The sequence below is a fragment of the Microtus pennsylvanicus genome, chromosome 7, assembly GCF_037038515.1.
Source record: "Microtus pennsylvanicus isolate mMicPen1 chromosome 7, mMicPen1.hap1, whole genome shotgun sequence".
Taxonomy (NCBI): Eukaryota; Metazoa; Chordata; class Mammalia; order Rodentia; family Cricetidae; genus Microtus; species Microtus pennsylvanicus.
The window spans coordinates 53,780,062-53,800,136 of record NC_134585.1 but is presented as its reverse complement, the minus strand read 5'-3'; the positions used below and the strand labels follow the sequence as shown (position 1 = coordinate 53,800,136).

The following is a 20,075-nucleotide window of genomic DNA, read 5'->3' as shown; positions in this document are numbered from 1 at the left end:
ACATATACTCACTCATAAGTGGTTTTTAAACATAGAGCAAAGAAAGCCTACAATCCACAATCCCAGAGAATTTAGACAACAACAAGGACACTAAGAGAGACTTACATAGATCTAATCTACATGGGAAGTAGAAAGTAGAAAAAGACAAGATCTCCTGAGTAAATTGGGAACATAGGGACCTTGGGGAGGGTTGAAGGAGGAGGATAGACAGGGAGGGGAGCAGAGAAAAATGTAGAGCTCAATAAATATCAATAAAAAATGAATAAAAAAAGAAAAACTCCCCATTATCTTGTTAAAATTCGAAAACTGGAGGGGTCCCTAATTCTGCTGGTCTCACAGTGAAGCACAGCTCAAAGGGGAAAGACAGCTTGCGTTCCCATGGCTAGCTGAGCCAGTGGATGCTTGGCCTACAAGTATTCAGTCATTGGTGAGGAATTCACATTGGTGCCCATGGACATCCCCTGGAGAAACATTACAGAAATAAACTATTCTATTCCCAACAAGCCATTCCCTTACTGGTAAAATTTTAAATAACCTTAAAAGTAGGCATGCACAATGAAGAGGCAGAGAAAAGGGTTAGGAGTACCTCAGCGGTATCTTGCTGCCTTGAACACATAAGGCTCAGTTTAGCCCCAGCAGTACCATCAAAATGACAGCAAGCCAACAAACAAAACAAAATCCCAAACACTATTTTCAAAAAATGATAAAATAAGCTGAGTGGCTGTGGCACATTTGTTTAATCCTAGCACTCAGGAGGCAGAGGCAGGCAGATCTCTGTGAGTTCGAGACAAGCCTGGACTACAGAGCAAATTCCAGGATAGCCAGAGATACACAGAGAAAACCTGTCTCTAAAAACTAAACCAAAAACAACAAGAAAACAAAATCAGAAAGCACTATTCTGGGATTATTTCAATCGTGTACATCTAAAGAGTATGCCTTCCACAAAGGGGATAACTGTCTTTAGAAAGAAAGCTCCTCTCTCAAAAGAACCAGAACCTAACTCAGTATCACCACTATGATCAGATATAAAGATTAAAAATTTGAGATTAGTGGGGTTAAAATAAATACAAAATATTCTGACTCACCTTACAAGGGCAAGCAAATTGTCAAGAAGTCTCAGGATCTGCTCTGTGCAGGGGTTACGGAAGATTGGATTTCCACTAGGTGTGTAACCCACCAAAAAACCCCCAGCTCTGGCCTCTTCTAGGTCGGAAGGCCAGCTAGTTCGTCTCAAAACCCCGAGAATGCCATGCACACAAAAGGTTATCTACAGAGAAAAATGGGAAACAGCAGGGAGTGAGAGGCAAAGCATTATGTACTCATGGTGACAGCACAGCAAGAGGCAGAGAGAGGAAGAAGCCTGTGTCTCCCACCCCGGCAAGATTCCTTTCTTTTCTTTATGGTCCAGTTCAAGAGGGGTCTTTTCACTGCCACTTTGGGACCCTGGTAGCTCTGGAAGCTTCCTTCTCATCAGGACGTCCTTCCAGGGTTAATGACCCTCTCATGGTGGCTTGGATGAGATCTACTACCAGTGTGTTGAAACTGGTGTTGAAATGGCCACTTGACCTTCCACCTGGGACTCCAGAGCTTGCACCCTAGCCCCCAACCCCACATGCCAGGCTGATCCTGTGGCTTTCACCACAGAGGCTGATCTGAATGCGATGCACTGGAAAGCCTCAGGCCATCACTTAGGACTTCACATGCCAGAGAGCAATAGCAGGGAGGACTCACCCTGCGACCAAGTTCTGACCTACTTCCTCATTACACCTCCAGTCTTCCGAGCTACTTAGGAATCCTTAAAGCCAAAATAATGACTTCATAGAAAAGACCATCTGCTCTGTTGTGAGAACTAACTCAAGAATTCAAGACTAAAGAAGAAAAGAAAGGAGAAGCTTAGGGCAGGAGGAAATCCTGGGTTTCTCACCAGCATAGACAAAACAAATCTGAGAACTTGTCAATGGCCACACCCTACTCCTGCCCGTGGCAATGTGACTTCCCATTCCCAGCAGTCTTACTCTGGCACGATTTGCGCCACATGGATCCTCCACAGCTGGGTCACAGGCTTTCACATCAGCACCCACATAGGCAATGAAGGCATCAATATCTGTCAGCACTCTGAAGGTTGGGAAGAAGAAAAGTACATCATGATTTTTTTTTTTTAAGATATAGATTTACTTTATTTTTAGCTAAGTGTATATTTGTTTGCCTATTTGTGCAGGTGGAGGCCAAAAGAGGCCATTGGGTTCCCTGGAGCTAGTTACAGACAGTTGTGAACAGTCAACTTGGTGTTTAGCACTGAACTCTGGTTGTCAAGAAAAGCAATAAGCTCTCATAACCACTGAGCCATCCCTCCAGCCCCTACATCATAATTCAAAAAACAAAACAAAAACAAACAAAACAAAACAAAAAAAACCCCCAAACCAGTTTTTTCCTTGGAGTGTTTGTTTGCATCTATGTCTGGGTACGAGTGTGTCTGGTACTGCAGAGATCAGAAAAGGCACTGGATTCCTTGGGACTGGAGTTACAGGTGGTTGTGAGACACCACATAGATGCTTGGAAATGGATGAACATGGACCCTCTCCAAGAGGAATAAATGCTCTTTTAATATCTGAGCCACCTCTCTAGTCCCCCTCCCCCCAGAATGGACTGAAGGCCTGCATGCGCCACAGCTTCCCTGTATCATGACAACTTCCTCCACAAGAGCTAACAGCAGATAGAGCAAACGTGACTTTCCCTGGTGTGCAATCCCAGCCCATGAAAGGAAGAAGACATTAAGGACCAGCAGCTGAAGGTCATGCTGAGCCCTGTGGTTACAGAAGACCCTATCTCAAGAAACCAAATTTAAAAGCTAACAGATTGTTAGACACCAAACATCAGTTTTTATAGTGAGAGAAATTTAATCATATGAATTATAAGCTGCCACCTGAAAGTTTATGTTAATATCCCCACTTCCAAATATCACTGCATTTTTTTACATATTTATCTTGCATAAATTAAGAAGTTGACAAACAGGTTCTCTACTATGTGGACAACACAGGTCAATCACTGTGATTATTTCTCCAAAGGGGTTGAGGCTGCACGGCACACACCGCGTGACTTTACGTGCTCTGTCTCTGCCCACTGCTTCCCCCCCAAACCTCCACGAGCAAGGCCACATTTCAGATAGGACAATAATGTTAATGCTGGCACAGCTCCGCATCTTTACACCTTCCCCAGACTGGTACAGCCCCGCATCCTTACACCCCTCCCTTACTCTGGCACAGCTTTGGAAATAGACCAGTTCTACTCAAGTGCAGTCAAAGTTAGTGGTCCCCAAGATCTCCTGTACCTGCACATTTCTTCAGAGAGCCAGATGTTGACCACTGGTGCCATCAGCTCTTCTAAGAATAACTTCTGTCGCTCATAATTCTTAAATTGGTTACTAATGAGAACCAGGGCTTCCATGAGGGCACTCTTCTCCATCTGGGTCAGGAGCAGCTCATTGGAGAGAAGTTGTTTCACATGGCTATAAAGCATGTCAAAATTGGGCTGCAAACACAAAGAAAAAAGGCCTGACTTTCAGAGAGATGGGACACTCAAGAATGCCAGAAAACCAAGACAGTCTCTGGAGATCAGGCTGTGTAATTTGTTATAATGTCTGTCTGTCTGAACAGTAAGGAGACAGGCCAAAGGCAGTTGTGTCTGGTGCTTTTCTACATCAGTGTTACTGTACCTTCATCAAAATCAATCTATTGTCTACACACAGAAACAGCTACTATGCATTCAGAAGCAATTTCAAAGTAACTTTTCTAAGTGGGCTAATGTTAACTTTTTAAAGAACCCCCACAAAAATTGCTAAAATCTGCATCTGGATTTTCTCAAAAATCAGACAACCACTTGCAATAGGAATTGAAAACATCACAGAGTAAGAGTGTGTTCATTTATAGGAGTAAACTCACTCATTCACACAAACAAAAATAACCATTCATCTTGAGGAGCTAATTCAATTAAATTTTAAGCTGTATCACTAGGTCAGTGGTTCTCAACCTGTGGGTCATGATCTCTTGATGTCCTACATATCAAATACTTACATTATGATTCATAACAGTAGCAAAATTACAGTTATGAAGCAGCATGAAAATCATTTAACGGTTGGAGGGAACTGGATTAAAGGGCTGTAGCATTAGGAAGGTCCTAGGTAAAGGAAGAACACACCAACTCAAGCCATCTACAAAAAGGTCCAGCCACACAGGACTCAGTGGTGTCGCAGCCAGGGTGCAGCACTTACCAGAACAAGATCAGGGTAGTCCCGACACATCTTGTTGATGGAAGAACAAGCATGTCTCCTCACATTCCTCACTGCACGGGTCCTGGGGGCCTAGAGAGACAGTCCCCAAATACAGAAATATCGATACAACTCATTAATGTAGCTGGAAAGCAGTGACAGTCAGTAGATTCATGATCTCCATAAACCTGTGTTCAGATTTGTCCCAGATGCCTCCAGAAAAACACCTTATGACTACATGTTTTGCTAACCCTTCCATACACCAAAGGAAAAAAAGAAAAACAAAACCAAGATTAAGTATGAGTATGAGGTATCACACTTAAGCTTACAATAAGTTAGAATCCGATAATTTAATGAATCGACTCTGCTGGGCATGGCGGCACATGCCTGTAATCCTAGCACTGGGAGGCAGAGGCAGGAAGGCTGAGTTTAAGGCCAGCCTGAAACGCACAGTAAGACCCTGCTTCAAGAAATGACCCTCCCCCCAAAAAAACCCAGAAAAAATGGTCTTACCTTACTTTCTCCAACAGTTTCAAAAGTAACAGATGAAAATAGCTGCGGGGAAAAGAAAATAAATGTTCACTCCCGTGTTTTTAAAAGAGCATGGATTCCCAACAAACACTGCAAGCATATTCTTGGCATCAATCTGGTGGCAGTGGAGGCAAGGCAGCAGGAGGAGCTTCCCACTGGTGTCATGGACGTCAGAAGTCCACTCTTTCAGACATCTCTGTAAGAGGCTCAGGAGTCCCATCTTGACCTTTGCAACATTTATAAAGCAGAAGGGGGGGATTCTCAGACCCATCAGTCTGTGTCATCGGCCAACGACATGTCTCTTTTCTATTTTTAAACAAGAGACAGACCACCCGAGTCCATTTTGACTGGTCCTCCGCTCCTTCACTAAAGCAGGGAGGGTGTTTCCTCAGCCTTCACAGTAGAAGGCCACTCGCCTGAGGGCAACTCAAGAAAGCCACTGGACTTCTCTAACTCTCCGTGAACTTCGTGCGGCTGGCATGTGCACAGCATTGTCTTCCTCTCCCGAGTGAGCTCTTCCTCCTGGGATGGGCAGGCTGGGGTCTCTGCACTGCTGCTCCACTAACGCTGATACTGGATCCCTGCTAGAGTTAGGCCCTTCCCAGGTGTATACGCAGACCGTCTCCCATGGTTAAATGTCTAGCCTTTTTTCTTTCTTTTTTACATTTATTTATTCATTTTACATGTGTGAGTGTTTTGTCTGCATGTATGCCTACATCACATGCTTTCCTGGTGCCTGAGACCAGCAGAAGCGTCTAAAGGGTCTCTGGCACTGGAGCAGAGGTTGTGAGCAACCACGTGGGTGCTGGGAACTGAACTCTGGCCCTTTGCAAGCACAGCAAGTGTTCTTAAACAGCACTCCAAGAATCCTACACTTACAGTCTTGGTATGAAGTTTAGACACCTAAACTCCAATCGCCGTATTGGGAGCTACCTTAATTTTAACGCTTTACATTAACTTCAAATGCACTGGAACAGAAACCTGAAAAATTACCCAGCCTCTCACAATTCCCACCACCAATCTAACACACTTGGAAACCTTCCTTAGCTCTCCTTTCTGTTTCCTAGCAAGAAAGCCTACTCACTGCAATACCATATGGGTAGATGCAGTGTCTGTTGATGCCTTTCTTCACAATGGTCCTGAGCACTAAGGTACTAGCATAGTGCCCGATCCACAGGAAGCACCAAGCAAAATCATCTAATAAATGAACACATACAGCTGCCTCTTCAACAATTTATAACATATACTTTCAAACAGTTACAAAATGTGACTCACGTTTTAAAATAAAATTTGCAAAGAAGAAAGGCTTATACCTTGGAGAAGACGTGGGGCAGTAACTCAGGTTTGTATGTGACAAATGGGAAGAGTGCGGAAACATTGGTGAGGACACAGGACAGGATGAGAGGATCCTTCATCTCAAAGTTCAAAACCATCTGCAGCAGTTCTATCCCATCACTCACCGGGACTTCCTGGGACAGACAGGAGAGAGAAGTCAATAGGATCACCACCACCACCACCACAGGCACTGCGTTCTCCTTCTCCTCAGATCTGAGGCTGTGAATATACAATACAGCTGGCATACATGTCCGAATCAACTGCACACACAAGTGGTGTGTTGTATTTTGCTGGGACTGAACCCAGAACCTCATGGAGACTAGGACAATGCTCTACCACCAGTAAGCCTCAGTTCTTCCCCCTCTGCCCCTACTTTGCATCTCGAGACAGTTTAAGTTTGTCCAAGCTGGCCTTGAGCTCAGTCTGAAGGCCAAGATAACTTTGAACTTGTAATCCTTCTATCTTAGCTTTTCAAGAAATGGGGATTATAAACCTGCAGTATGACGCCCAGTTTATACACTGCTTTTTAACCATTAAAATCTAAATCACTGTCCCATTTTATTAAAAAAATTTCTGCTGGGCACTGGTGGTGCATGGCTTCACCTTTAATCCCAGCACTTGGGAGGCAGAGGCAGTCATATCTCTGTGAGTTTGAGGACAGTCTGGTCTACAGCGTGAGTTTCAGAACAGCAAGGGCTACAGAGAAATACTGTTGGGGCTGAAGAGATGGCTCAGTGGTTAAGAGCACTAGCTGCTCTTTCAGATCTAGGTTTAATTCCCAGCACCCACATTGCAGCTCACACTTGTCTGTAATTCCAGTTCCTGGGCTTCTGACATCCTCACACAGACGCACATGCAGGCAAAACACAGATAAACATAAAATAAAAATTAAAAATTACATATAAAAAAGAAACCTTGTCTCCAAAAACAAACAAACAAACAAAACCCCCAAATTCCATAAGTGACTACATCACAGAAGGGATATATCATTCCCACCAGACACACACACACACACACACACACACACACACACACACACACACACACACCCTTAGCTAGAGATTATAGAGATCACTGCTACTGAGGACTGAAGAGGCAGAACTGTGGCAGGACAGCCAGCCAGCCAGCACAGCAACACACTGTCTCAAGTAAATAAGTAAAATAAATCCTTTTGCTTAAATTTCTAATTAGTTTATTTGAATAAGAGATTTTAGGAGAATGCCTAAATCTGTTGTGTCAAGCTCTATTTTTCTTTTAAGATTTATTTTTATTATCTCTCTGTGTGTAAGTGTTAAGCTGCTTCTATTTGTCGTGGAGGCGAAAAACAGGCAGCCTGCAAACCGTCACACTAGCAAACAGAGGCAGGCTAAGTTGTCACCTGCACACAAACACACACACACACACACACACACACACACACACACGGGACAAACACTAAAGGCTTCACAAGATGATAAAACCTTATCACCCACGTATTCACCAAATACTTATCTCTCAAGATTAACTCTAACCCAGGGCTGGGCGATAGGTAAGAAGTCAGGTGCAAGATCTGAGATGAAATCACCAGCAACACAGGAAGGAGGAAAATAAGGGCCCACTATAAAATCCAGCCACAGCAACCAGACAGACATCATCAAACCATGAGAAGTCTATCTCCTGCTTCCAAGCAAGATCAGGCCCCCCATATTTATATGCCCACTGGAAGTGTCTGCACTACAGAGGACAGGAAGGGAGTCAACAGCATTGTTTCCCTTCACTGGTAAGGGAAGTTTTTATAGCACCAGACGCACCAGACTTACTCTTAGGCCAGGGTTTCTGTTTGAGGGCCCTGACTGTCCTTTAACTTACTTGGTAAACCAAGCTGGCCTTGAACTCAGAGACCTGCCTGCCTCTGCCTCCAGAGTGCATGGTTTAAAGGTGTGTGCCACCACTGCCCAGCAATGTACTTACTCTTTTAAATAAGTATAATACTACCTGTAAATAAACACAGCTTGGAAAAAAATGCAGAACCCAAGTAGGTTTTGCTATGTTATGGGCCAAACTCAGAGTGTCTTCATTTCAAACTGAGAAGCAGCCAACAGCCACCCTGAGATCTGTTTACACAGCTAAACAAGAACACATTGTGGTGCAATTACCCCAAACTACCTGTGGTTTAATTATTTTGATTTAACTAGCACAGCCAGTACAGCATATGCAGCTATCCGGTGACTTACAGCGAAGGTAATGTTCTAACTGAAGGCGAGCAGGTGACCCCCAGCCCAAATCTTATGCTGCAATCGCACAGCGGAGAAAGCTGATTTATGAAGAGCACCTCTTAGGATGATCCCTGTTTCTGTCACCGTCCTGGCTACAGTTCAGCCTCCATGTGGCTTCCATGCACTAACAGGCTCAACTAGCCATCCCCTCAAAATAGACACTAAATGTGCAAGGGTTTGGAGTCACAGCTGAGCTTGGTCTCAGTTCTACCATGTATTTTGTGTGCACCTGAGTATGTATTTACCCTCTCAAAATCTGTTTTCTCTTTTGTAAGATGCACATCCATGTTTCCCTATCCATCTACCAGCTTACAAAAGATCAAAAATTATTCAGTCAGCATAGGAAAGTTACTTACTTCTTTGTCTATTGTTCGAAACATATGGTTGATCACACTTTCCAAAAAGAAAGTCATAGCTTCCCACTGCACAAATGATGACGAGAAGATGGAGCAGTAGCCTCCCTCTCCGGCTCCAGCTGTAGAACACGCTTTTGAAACACACATGCAGATACTTATCAGTGTGGTAGGATAGCAGAACACAGAGACATAGCCAGGGGCTCAAAGAGCACTTGGTAATTTCAGAGGAAAAAGCGCAGAGATCTGACAGCTCTCACATGTGAGGAGTGAGAAGGCCGCTCTGCTCCCCAACCTGTTTCCACAAACAGTCTGCTGAGACTGTGCATGTGAGTATACATGTGGCTTACAAAGCACCTGAAAAATATTAACTGCTACCCTTGTTAGATGGCAATCTAGGGGACTCCAAATAATTAATATTTGAGATCATAAAGAACTATTCCAGCCAGATGGTGGGGGCGTGCATACCTTTAATCCCAGAACTTGGGAGGCAGAGGCAGGCAGACAGATCTGTGAGTTTGAGGCCAACCTGGTCTACAGAGTGAGTTCTAGGACAGCCAAGGCTACAAAGAGAAACACTGTCTTGAAAAACCAGGAAAAGAAAAAGAACTATTCCAAGCTAGGGCTGTTGCTCAGTGGTAGCATTCTTGCTTAGCATTTATTTACAAGGTCCTGAGTGTATCCCTGCGGTTTAGGAGTAGTGAGGGCATGGATGGACATTGGAATCTTAGCACTCAAGCACTGGGGGATGAGGACAGTTGAGTCTGAGACCAGCTTAGGCTACACAGCAAGTTCTAGGTCAGCCTAGGTTACACAAAGAGACCTTGTTCCAAGCATATATATGCAAGTACTCGCAGACACACACTCCAATACCAACAACAGAAAGAAAAGAACAATTCTTCCAACAGGGAAATTACTTAAGCTATAAAATGCTGCTTCACATCCGATAGCCTCACAGCAATTCTCAGGGCTACATCTAGAGAAATGTGCTAGGGTCCAAGTTGATAGAGACCACCAAACCAGATGACCCAGGAAGAAGCCACAGATAGAGACGAACAGGTTGACAGTCAGCCTCCATCGAGCGCTGCCTTCAACAGTCAAGTCACCTCACCTTCAGAATGGAATCAAGACACTCACAACTGAATGCGGAAGCTCACAATTCAAATCCTTAGTGATTTGGTGCTCTTAGTGACCATCGCCTGGCATGACTTTACACTTACATGTCACCTCTCCTGTTTGATTAATCCCGCCCACAAGGTAAGAGAACTAGTAAGAGAATTAAGGTGAACAGACAAGTTGAACTGGCTGCAGCGCTTGCATAGGGGGCAGGGATTTTGGTTCCACGTAAAGTGAGACTGCCCAAAGGCTCTGAGGTGCTTCATATGGTAAGTCCTTGAAGTGTTCCTGCTAGGACTAACCAGAGATTCTTTCTGAATTTAGGGCTAGTACTATATATTGGCACTTGGTTGAAGCAAAAGTTAGGTCTAGATATGCATTTGATTAATGGTGTCCCTGAGGGGAAACATTAAAAACAACACCTGTTGATTCTATTAGAAGAGAAAAACAAAGACAAAGCTTACAGGGATATGGTGGCTTCACCCTAATTTAAACAACAGCCGCATACCGAGTATTATCTATTTTTTTCCTCTGTGATGAAAGGAAAACATTACCTAGGGGAAAGGAAGTAGGCAGTGGTCAATGGGATTTTTTTTTTTAAAACAGTATTAGCAAACTGCTCTGATATGTAACTCTGGCTTATCTCCTATACAAAGTTTTCATACAACATTAACATTTAGCAATAAGACAAAAAGCAGAATAACTAACAGTTCACAGGTCCCGTGTCAATAGGAGCCGACAGCTGGTACTTGAGCCACTCTGCGGCCATCTGGAAGCTGGTCTTGGTATCAAGGCGGCACACCCATCTCAGCACTTCGCCTTGCTGGGCTCGGGAGGCTGACAGAGAAGAACATGGATCAACACCTGGCACGCAGTACTCAGCAGCCAGTCGTATATCCAGCTGTGAGGACTGGGGTGACGTTCATGGTCTAGATCTAACAGTGGCTCATTATAGGATTCTTGAACTCAACTAAAGATGGTCTAGCTGCTGTGGAGAACAGCCTTATTTCTCAAAAAGTTCAATAAAAGAGGGTACTGGAAGGGATAAACACAATTCATGGGCATAGAATGGTGTTGAAATGTGGCAGCATCCTTCTGTAAGAATCTGGAACTTCAGATTGTTTTCCAGGTTTGAAGATGCGTCACAGCCACAATCACAGCACAAAATGCCATTCTGAGAGTGCTGGAAGGAAGCTTACCGTTGAAGAAAGCATTGAAGTCCTCATCACTATCAAAGTCAAACCGAGAATATTCACAGCTGGGGCTGTCTGTCTTAGAAGGAAAGCCCATCTGGAATAAGAAAGACAATTGGGGAAAAGAATGGACCTACTGAAGAGTATGTGACCAAAGTCCTTCATGATTCACCTAAGAGGAACTAAGGGTTTGCATGACAGCAACTACGTGTGTTCTACCCCAAATCCAGCCAGCACTCCAGCTGCACTCTAGACAGTAATTCAAGGAGAACGCACCCAGCTGATATGCTCCTCAGGGACGATAACTCCCAGGGTTCATTTAAGATCCAAGTATGAACATAGCTCAAGAAGAAGTACTAATTCCATATGCAATAAAGTTGAGGGATCAGCAATTGCTTGTTTCATCATATTACACAACCAAGCTGAGTATGATGGCACACATCTACAATCCCAGCATTTGAGAAAAGGCAAGATGACCTCCAAGTTCAAGGATAGTTTTAGCTACACAGTTTTAGCTTCCAGGACAGACTGAGTTACAGTGAGACCCTGTCTCAAAAAACAAACCAAAACAAAAAAAAAAGAAAAGAAAAGAAAAAAGTACCATAAAACTAGAACACAGTATGTGTAGGATAAATTCTTGAGGAACTAGAGTCCCACTCTATGACTTTACAATCTACAATGAGGGCTAGGCTGTGTTTGTATGTCGTGTGCATCTTGCCTAGCATGTATAAGGCCCTGGAAGGAAGGTAAGAAGGGAGGTCCTCCAGCTGCAGCTCTCAGCAGATCTGAGAATTTCTAGAAACAAGTCTTTGAAGGGGGAGCAATCATAGCTGCTACCCTCATTCCTCACGTGCATTCCCAACTTGCACATGCCCTTCAGAAACAATCCTTAGATATGATTCCATCTTAGAATCCACCTGGTTCCACTGTTTTGTATTTCCAAAACGGTCTACTAAATCTGCTTTTAATTCCTCAGCAGCGATTAGCTCATGGCCCTGTTCTTTCCTTAGGACCATTCTGAACAGCTTCCTTCCTCAACAAGAAAACTTTCTTAGAGGATTTAAAGAGACTCAGTCATGCCAATCAAAGTCTTCTGTCTGCTCAACAACACTCTGCAACTTAGGATTTCCATTACTTACCTTAACTAAGTTGGTCATGGATGCACGAAGATATTTTGGTATTATTGCTAACAGCGAAGGATCACGGGATAGAATCTCATGCCTGAAGAGGGCGCCCCAGGTCATATGAGTTGAAGAGCGTAGAAACTAAAACAAAACAAAAATCCATACAGCTTAGCCTATGGGTTTGGATATGCCTTGACCAAGATTGTTACTCAGCCTAACATTTATCAACAACCATTTTACAGGAGGAAATCTCTGCATTTTGCAATCACTTCTGCAGTATATCAGCAATGGGTGACTGGATAATGACATGCAGAGGCAAGTGGGTCAGGTGTGAACCCTTGGAGCATGGTAAGGATGTCACTTAACCCTTTCTCTGTTCAGATGGCACTAGGATCACAAAGCGAATGTAATCAATCAAAGTAACACAATTCACTAATCTTGGATTTAAATTTTTTCTTGTTTAAATCAACGGGGCCACAACCCATCTCATGGAGCACAATCAGAAAGCCACCTGTGTGGAAACCTGCTGACCAAGACAGTGACATGCTCGAGGAACAGAGCCAATAATTCTTTCATAAAATGTTTGATTGTTTGATTATCTATCTATCTATCTATCTATCTATCTATCTATTTATTTATTTATTTATTATTGTGTGTGGCTCTGTGTGTTACAGCCAGAGGTCAGAGGCCAACTTTCAGAAGTTGGTTCTCTCTCCTGTCACTGTTAGTCTCAGGGACTGAGCTCACACTGCCAGGCTGGTGTAGCAGTGCTTCTTACCCCCAGCCGTCATTCCTTAGGTTCAGTGACATTTGCACACACGTAGGAAATACTCCAGGACACAATACTTAATGTCAGTTGACCATACAAAGTTTGTTAAGTTATTTGCATAAAGTTTTTTTTTACCTGACTTGGATGGGTTGTGAAAGCAAGAAAAGATTCCAGGTACTTTCCAAAATTTACTGGTGTTTGTATATTAGCATCTAAGCCCTAAAGAAGAAAAAGACCACATTAAAGGTATTGAGTAGGAACCAGCTGAAGGGAGATGGCTCAGGGAAAGTAGGGGGAATGAGTAATAAACAGATAACAGAAATAACATTTTGAAGACTAGATGTATTGGTACACGCCTGTTATCTTAACACTAGGAGAGCCAAGGCAGAAGTATGCTGAGTTTAAAAATAGACTAAATTACAAAAAGATACTGTCTCAGAAATTTAAAACCAAGGCTAGAAGAAGACAGTAGTAGCCGGGTGGTGGTGGCGCATGCCTTTAATTCCAGCACTCAGCACTGAGCAGACAGAAGCAAAAGAATCTATGAGTCAGGCTGGCCTGGTCTACAGAGCAAGGTCTATATAGCAAGTTCTGAATTAGCCAGAGCTATTACATGAAGAAACCCTGTCTTTAAGAAAAAAGAAAGAAAAAAAAATATTATTCCATCAGACCTATTCTATTTATATTTTTGTGACCCAATCTGTTAAATACCCATTCAATCCAGGTGTGATTACAGTTACCTTTAATCCCAGCTCTGAAAGGCAGAGGCAGGTGGATCTGTGAGTCTGAGGCCAGCGTGGTCTACACTGTGAGACCCAGGCCAGCCAGGGCTATACAGTGAGATTCTATGTCAACAACAAGCAAACTGCCACCAACAAAAAAACAACAACATTGGGTTGGAGAGATGGCTCAGTGGTTAAAAGCAGCAGCTGCTCTTCCAGAGGTCCTGAGTTCAATTCCCAGCAACCATATGGTGGCTCACAACCACCCATGATGAGACCTAATGCGCTCTTCTGGCAGACATACAGGCAGAACATTGTATAAATAAATAATATATAAAAAAAAAAAACATCAAAGAACCCAGCAACATCAACCTATGCATCCACGCCCACCTTTTTATTGAAGATGATTTACTGTATAGAATCATGTGAAAAAACTGGTAGAGCAATGCCTCATCTATCCCATCAGTGAAGTGGCAGTGCTTCTGATTCCTAAGTAAATGATCCCTCAAGCAGCCCCATGCTCTCCAGAGCACATTTGCTCACCAGCAGTGCACACAGAAGATTGCCCAGTGCACATAACACCTGACAAAGTCTTTTCAGGAAGAGGTAGTGTTTTTCTTCCAAGCCTCCTCCATCTGCGGTCCTGTTAAGGAAGAGAATTGTATGATTAGTTACATGTCAACAAAAGCAAGGAGTCCCACCAGGAAGAAGTTCTACTGACTGGGCCTCACTAATACAATCTTAGTGTTTACTAAGTCAAAAAACAACAGGCCAGTTGTGGTGGCGGAGGCATCTCTGTTGAGTTCAAGGTCAGCCTGGCCTGTAAACGGAAGGCTGTCTCAAAAAACAAGCAAACAAACATACAACTCAACAAGCCAGCATGGTGGCACTTGCCTTTGACCCCAGCACATAGGAGTCTAGCTAGTCCCAGATCAGCCAGGGAGACAAAGTGAGACCCCGTTTCAAACAATGAGCGACAAAGCCCAGCTCTGATGTGGGATATGGTTTCAATGCAGTTTCTTGCCTCATCATTAAACACTCTGATCTGGACATGATAAAAGTGCTTAATACTTTAGGACTTGAATTGTGTGTGACTGATAGAGACAGCATATACACCCAGAAGCAGCAGCACAAAAACACTGGTTGAGACCCAGGGAGATCTTGTAGAGATTCTCAGCATTGGAAAACATGGCATTAATGTAATGATTACTTACACCAGGGATCAAAAAAGGATAGAATAAAAATACTTTATGTCTTCAGCCAGTCAGATGACTTAGTAGGTAGAGAGAGGCACTTGCTGCCAAGCGCAAAGATTTGAGCTCAATTCCTGGGACCCACTGGGTGGTAGGAGAAAACTGGATCTTACAAATTGTCCTCTGATCAAATACATACCATAATGTGTGCCTGTGTATACTTCCGTGCAAATAAAAATAGGTAAATATAATTAAAAAAATATTTTGTTTAAGCATGGTGGTACACACCTTTAACCCTAAGAGACAGGCATTTCTTAGGATTCGAGGCCAGCCTGGTCTATGTACTGAGATCCAGAACAGCTAGGGCTATATAGTGAGACCCTGTCTCAAAAAAAAACAAAAACAAACAAACAAACAAACAAACAAAACAAGCAAAATAAAGTATCTCACTTTCCTAAATTTCCTCCAGAGTATACGTCTGTAATTCATCCATAATCAAATAGCTCTCATAAAAACAAACACACACACACACACACACACAACAAAAGAGACTATAGGGGCTGGAGAGATGGCTCAGTGGTTAAGAGCATTGCCTGCTCTTCCAAAGGTCCTGAGTTTAATTCCCGGCAACCACATGGTGGCTCACAACCACCTATAAAGAGGTCTGGTGCCCTCTTCTGGCCTGCAGACATACACACAGACAGAATATTGTATACATAATAAATAATGTTTAAAAAAAAAAACAAAAGAGACTATATCTGAGTTTTTTTGTTGGTGAAAATTAGCCTAAGACAAAGAAGATTACTGAACCTCAGAAGCAACAACTCATGTGCATTGCAGAAGCAATAACTGAGACCTCAAGGCAGGAGGATGAGAAAACCCGGTCTCAGGGGAACCAGAGACTGCAGGGATGCAGACAGACAGCACATTCTGCAGCCTGCCTATTCTGAACCACAGCCTTCCTAACTGCGGGTGGGTATAACATGTACCAACTGGAGACCTCTGGGAGCATATCACAGTTGTTACAGATTTAAGAGCTAGACCTTAGTAGCAGTAACCACAGTGACAGCCAAAGATATATTATTCAGGTAACAGAATTCCTTAAAAACAGATGCACCCTTCTTAAGACAGCAAATGCCATTCTAGAGTGGATAGTGAGGGATCACAGGCAACAAACACATCTTGTTTCTTACACCCCTTTCCATACTTGTCTTTGGGACTCAGATAAGAGCATCACAAAGAGGGTAGGCCCAGAGAGATGGTTCACAGTGTCTCATTCATTCATATTCTGTCTCTCTCTCTCTTAGACACACATACATACACAAACGCGCACCAGGAAAAACATACTGTAGGAGGGAGGACTTGGGAAGACCTGGGGGAGAAGAAACTGTGGTCAGAATACATTCTATGAAAATAAGCTATTCTCAATAAACTTTAAAATTATTAATTTTAGGGAACTGGAGAGATGGCTCAGTGGTTAGGAGCGTTGCCTGCTCTTCCAGGGGTCATGAGTTCGGTTCCCAGCAGCCACATGGTGGCTCACAACCATCTGTGATGAGGTCTGCTCTGCTGCCCTCTTCTGGTCTACAAACACACACAGACAGAATATTGCATACAAAATAAATAAATAAATATTAAAAAAATTATTAATTTTACTGTATTAATTATACTGTAGGGCTAGGTGGGCTATCAGTGGTATTTCAGTATTTTCTCAGTACGTACAAAGCTTAGCACCAAAATAAGCAACAAACAAACAAACGACAAAAACCCAGCTAAACTAAGGGCTGGAGGTAGCACCAACAGGTTCTGCCCTGTATGAAGACCACAATTGGACTCTCCTGTAAGAGCTGAATTTGCACCTGTAACCCTGGTGCAGGGAGATGAAACAGGCAGACTTTAGAGATTATTGGCCAGCTAGTCTAGCCAAGTGAGTGAATTCCAGGTTCAGTAAAATGTTGGCTCAAAAAACAAGGTACACAGCAATAAAGGAAGACACTGGTATTGACCTCTGACCTTCATGCACAAACAGACATCTATAAACACGATGTACATAAAATGAAAGTAACACAGCAAAAAAACCCACATCAAAACCCCACAAGATATAGAAAGGCAAAGACTCACTGTGCAGCGGAGAGAATATAATGCATAGCAACATCTCCAAATAAGATCATCAACGGTTTCCGGTCTTCCAACTTGCCCTGGATCCAATTTTAGGAAAACATGGTCATATATACTAACTATAGTATAAAAAATAAAAACAAAAAAACCCCTCATAGTACTGATATCTTCTATACCTCTGACATCAAAGTAAGCTTTAAACTTTAATGCTACTTTAATTAAATATAGTGACAAGAATCATGGCTATTTCAAGGAGCCCCTAGCCTAATACATTTTCATATACTATGTTCACGATTTCAATATTTCAATGTTGCAAACTTTTATCTAAAGGCATTGGAGGCAGCTAGTAAGTTGAGGTTAAGGGATAAAATCCCCAACCCTTTAAGCACGAGACACACAGCTGAACTGGGTTTAATACATGCTGGTTTGAATGAGAATGTACTTGGTCTCAGGTGGTGCTGCTGTTTGAGGGAGGACATGGAACCTTTAGGAGGTGCATTCTTGCTGTAGGAAGTAATGTGAATGGGGGGGGGGGTGTCTTTCAGAGTATACGGCCTTCCCTTTTCTAGTTCTCTCAGCTAACCATTCTTATTACCATGGCTGCTGTCACGATGGCCTCCCATCCCTCTGGAACCACTTCCCCAAGTCACCTTTGTCACTGATAGCCAGGGCTTACTTTTCTGCTGACTGCAATGAGCAGACACTCAGCGGCTCCCAACTGCAGCTCCTCTTCATTAAGAAGCAGGCAGAGTGTCTCCAGCAGTTTGCAGTTTTCAGCGACAATGTGATTCAGAGACACCCAGTCAATATAGCCTGCCAGGGTATTCAGTGTTGCAGTGCTTACTCGGCAGTTTGCTTTAGCCTGTGTGAAAACACTTGAGTAAGAGGGACTGAATTAAAACTTATTTTTCAAATTCTGAAATAAAAATAATTCTTAAAAAAAGTTTTCGCATAATTACTGATGGGGAGCTCAAATTTCTTTCCCGATAACGGAACCATTTCTTATCAGCACTGATCACTAACAACAGATTGGCAAGTATGGCATTATATCTTCTTTGAAAAACTCCCACACTGTCATTGTACCTCCTACTATAGTTAAGTGAGGATGGGGGCTTTAGAAGGCTGTGGCCATTCGGAGGCCGCAGTCATTAGGCACACCTACCCATACCTGAGAACTTTAAGAAGCATCCTTCCAACTCCACACAGTGCTCTTACCTCCGCCTCCCGAGAAGCATCAGCCTTCTGGAAGAGAAGTATAAAGAACCCAAGGATTTACTGAGGAAAAGACTCACAATAACTTACTACTCTCTAATAAAGGGGCTGGAAGGATGAGGGTTTACATAGAGCCAACTATTTTGGTTTCTTTTCAGACAAGGTCTTGCTAGTATAGCTCTGGTGTGCCTGGAACTCACTATGTAGTCCAGGCTAACCTCAACCTGAGAGTATCTCCTGCCTCAGCCTCTCAAGTGCTGAGATAAGAAGTCTGAGCAGCTTGTAACATTGGCAACCAAGAGACTGACCAAAAAACAGGTTAAAGAAACAAAACTAATGAATAAAGTTTATGACTACCTATGTATAGTAAATCACGCATGACAAATTAGTAAATACCCAAACACCAAAGTAATGGCTGCTATGCAAAAATATGTACAAATACAGCTGATTTTTATTTATCCTATGTATCAGGCTCTAGGCCAGCCAGGTGACTGTTTCAAATACCTAAAACTCCTCAAGAAAAGGAGAAATAAAAACAAGTGAAAGTAATGACTTCCTACAGTACTTGAAGGCAACTATCATGAGTCATAAAGGATCTAAGCTAGGTCCAGCTTCTATCTTCCATTCCAATGATCCTCTACAAGCCCTGGGGCCAGTGCAGGACAGGGAATGGAAGCCAATAGGCAAGCCTCTTTATTTATCTGAGTTCAAAATTCAGTACTCTCCTTAATTGTGTCTGTGAAGGGATACAAATTAATTGGGACTGAGAATGAATGACACAGAAATTCAAAATACCAGTGCCAGGTAGACTGCGCATGTCTATAATCTCAGCATTTGGAAGGTGGAGGTAGTAGGATGGCGAGTTTGAAGCCAACCCTGGGATATGAGACCATATCTCAAACATGAGTAACAAAGAATAACAAAGTGAAGGAAGGAGACCCCTGTGTGTTTATTTCTTTTCTTTTTTTTTAAAACTTTCTTTTTGTTTTATTGAGAAAAAAAAAACAATTTCCGCCTCCTCCCAGCCTCCCACTCCTCCCCCCCACTCCTCTCCCTCTCCCCCCACTCCTCTCCCCCTCCCTCTCAAGTCTGAAGAGCAGTCAGGGTTCCTTGCCCTGTGGAAAGTCCAAAGTCCTCCCCTCTCCATCAGGACCAAGAAGGGTGCACCCACCCACGGAGACAGTGGGGCTGATCTATTGGGAGCTCACCAAGGCCAGCCGGACTGAGACTGAAAAAGCAGGGGATAAAACCGGACTCTCTGAATATGGCGGACAATGAGGGCTGCTGAGAAGCCAAGGACAATGGCACTGGGTTTTGATCCTACTTCATGTTCTGGCTGTGTGGGAGCCTAGCCAGTTTGGATGTTCACCTTCCCTGTGTGTTTATTTCTAATTTATGTTCAAGCCATAGCCATCACCAATCTGAGCTGCTCTGGCACACACTCTGCTGAGTGCGCCTAATACATAGAAACCAATAGACTGCTCTAACAATAGTTGTCAGCAAGGAAAAAAGTTTTGTAAGCAGAGAAAATGTATTCTTTTTTTTGTAGGGTATATACATGTGGTATATGTACATGTAATGATATGTCTACAGTGTACAGACATATGTGCATGTATGTTGGAGTGATGGAGAGGTTAGAGGTCAACATCGTGTATCTTCTATCCACCTGTTTTTGAGAAAGGGTATTTGACTGAAGCCAGATCTCATTAGTTGGCTAGCCTAGCCATCTAGTAAGTTCTGTGTCCATTGCTCATTACTGGGATTACAGACACCCCCCACACAAAGACGTCATGTGGGTGCTGGAGATCCTAGCTTGGGCCCTCATATTTGTGTGGCAAGAACTTTATTCACTGAACCATTTCCTCAGTTCCTACTGCCTACTGAGTTTTT

General features: G+C 43.1%; 1 protein-coding gene across 1 annotated transcript in view; it reads right to left on the bottom strand.

Moving 5' to 3' along the window:
• Xpo5 (exportin 5) overlaps positions 1–20,075 on the bottom strand; it is a 38,872-nt gene that overhangs the window by 10,121 nt on the left and 8,676 nt on the right. Inside the window, exons 6-20 of the mRNA XM_075980740.1 lie at positions 18,189–18,215; positions 17,650–17,835; positions 16,977–17,053; positions 14,206–14,305; positions 13,076–13,159; positions 12,187–12,312; positions 11,054–11,144; positions 10,563–10,691; positions 8,742–8,872; positions 6,109–6,264; positions 4,778–4,819; positions 4,268–4,357; positions 3,329–3,528; positions 2,016–2,115; positions 1,086–1,267 (exon numbers count right to left, since the gene is read on the bottom strand). Of these exons, the coding sequence (XP_075836855.1) occupies positions 1,086–1,267; positions 2,016–2,115; positions 3,329–3,528; positions 4,268–4,357; positions 4,778–4,819; positions 6,109–6,264; positions 8,742–8,872; positions 10,563–10,691; positions 11,054–11,144; positions 12,187–12,312; positions 13,076–13,159; positions 14,206–14,305; positions 16,977–17,053; positions 17,650–17,835; positions 18,189–18,215 (1,721 nt within the window). The remainder of the gene's footprint in view (positions 1–1,085; positions 1,268–2,015; positions 2,116–3,328; positions 3,529–4,267; positions 4,358–4,777; positions 4,820–6,108; positions 6,265–8,741; positions 8,873–10,562; positions 10,692–11,053; positions 11,145–12,186; positions 12,313–13,075; positions 13,160–14,205; positions 14,306–16,976; positions 17,054–17,649; positions 17,836–18,188; positions 18,216–20,075) is intronic.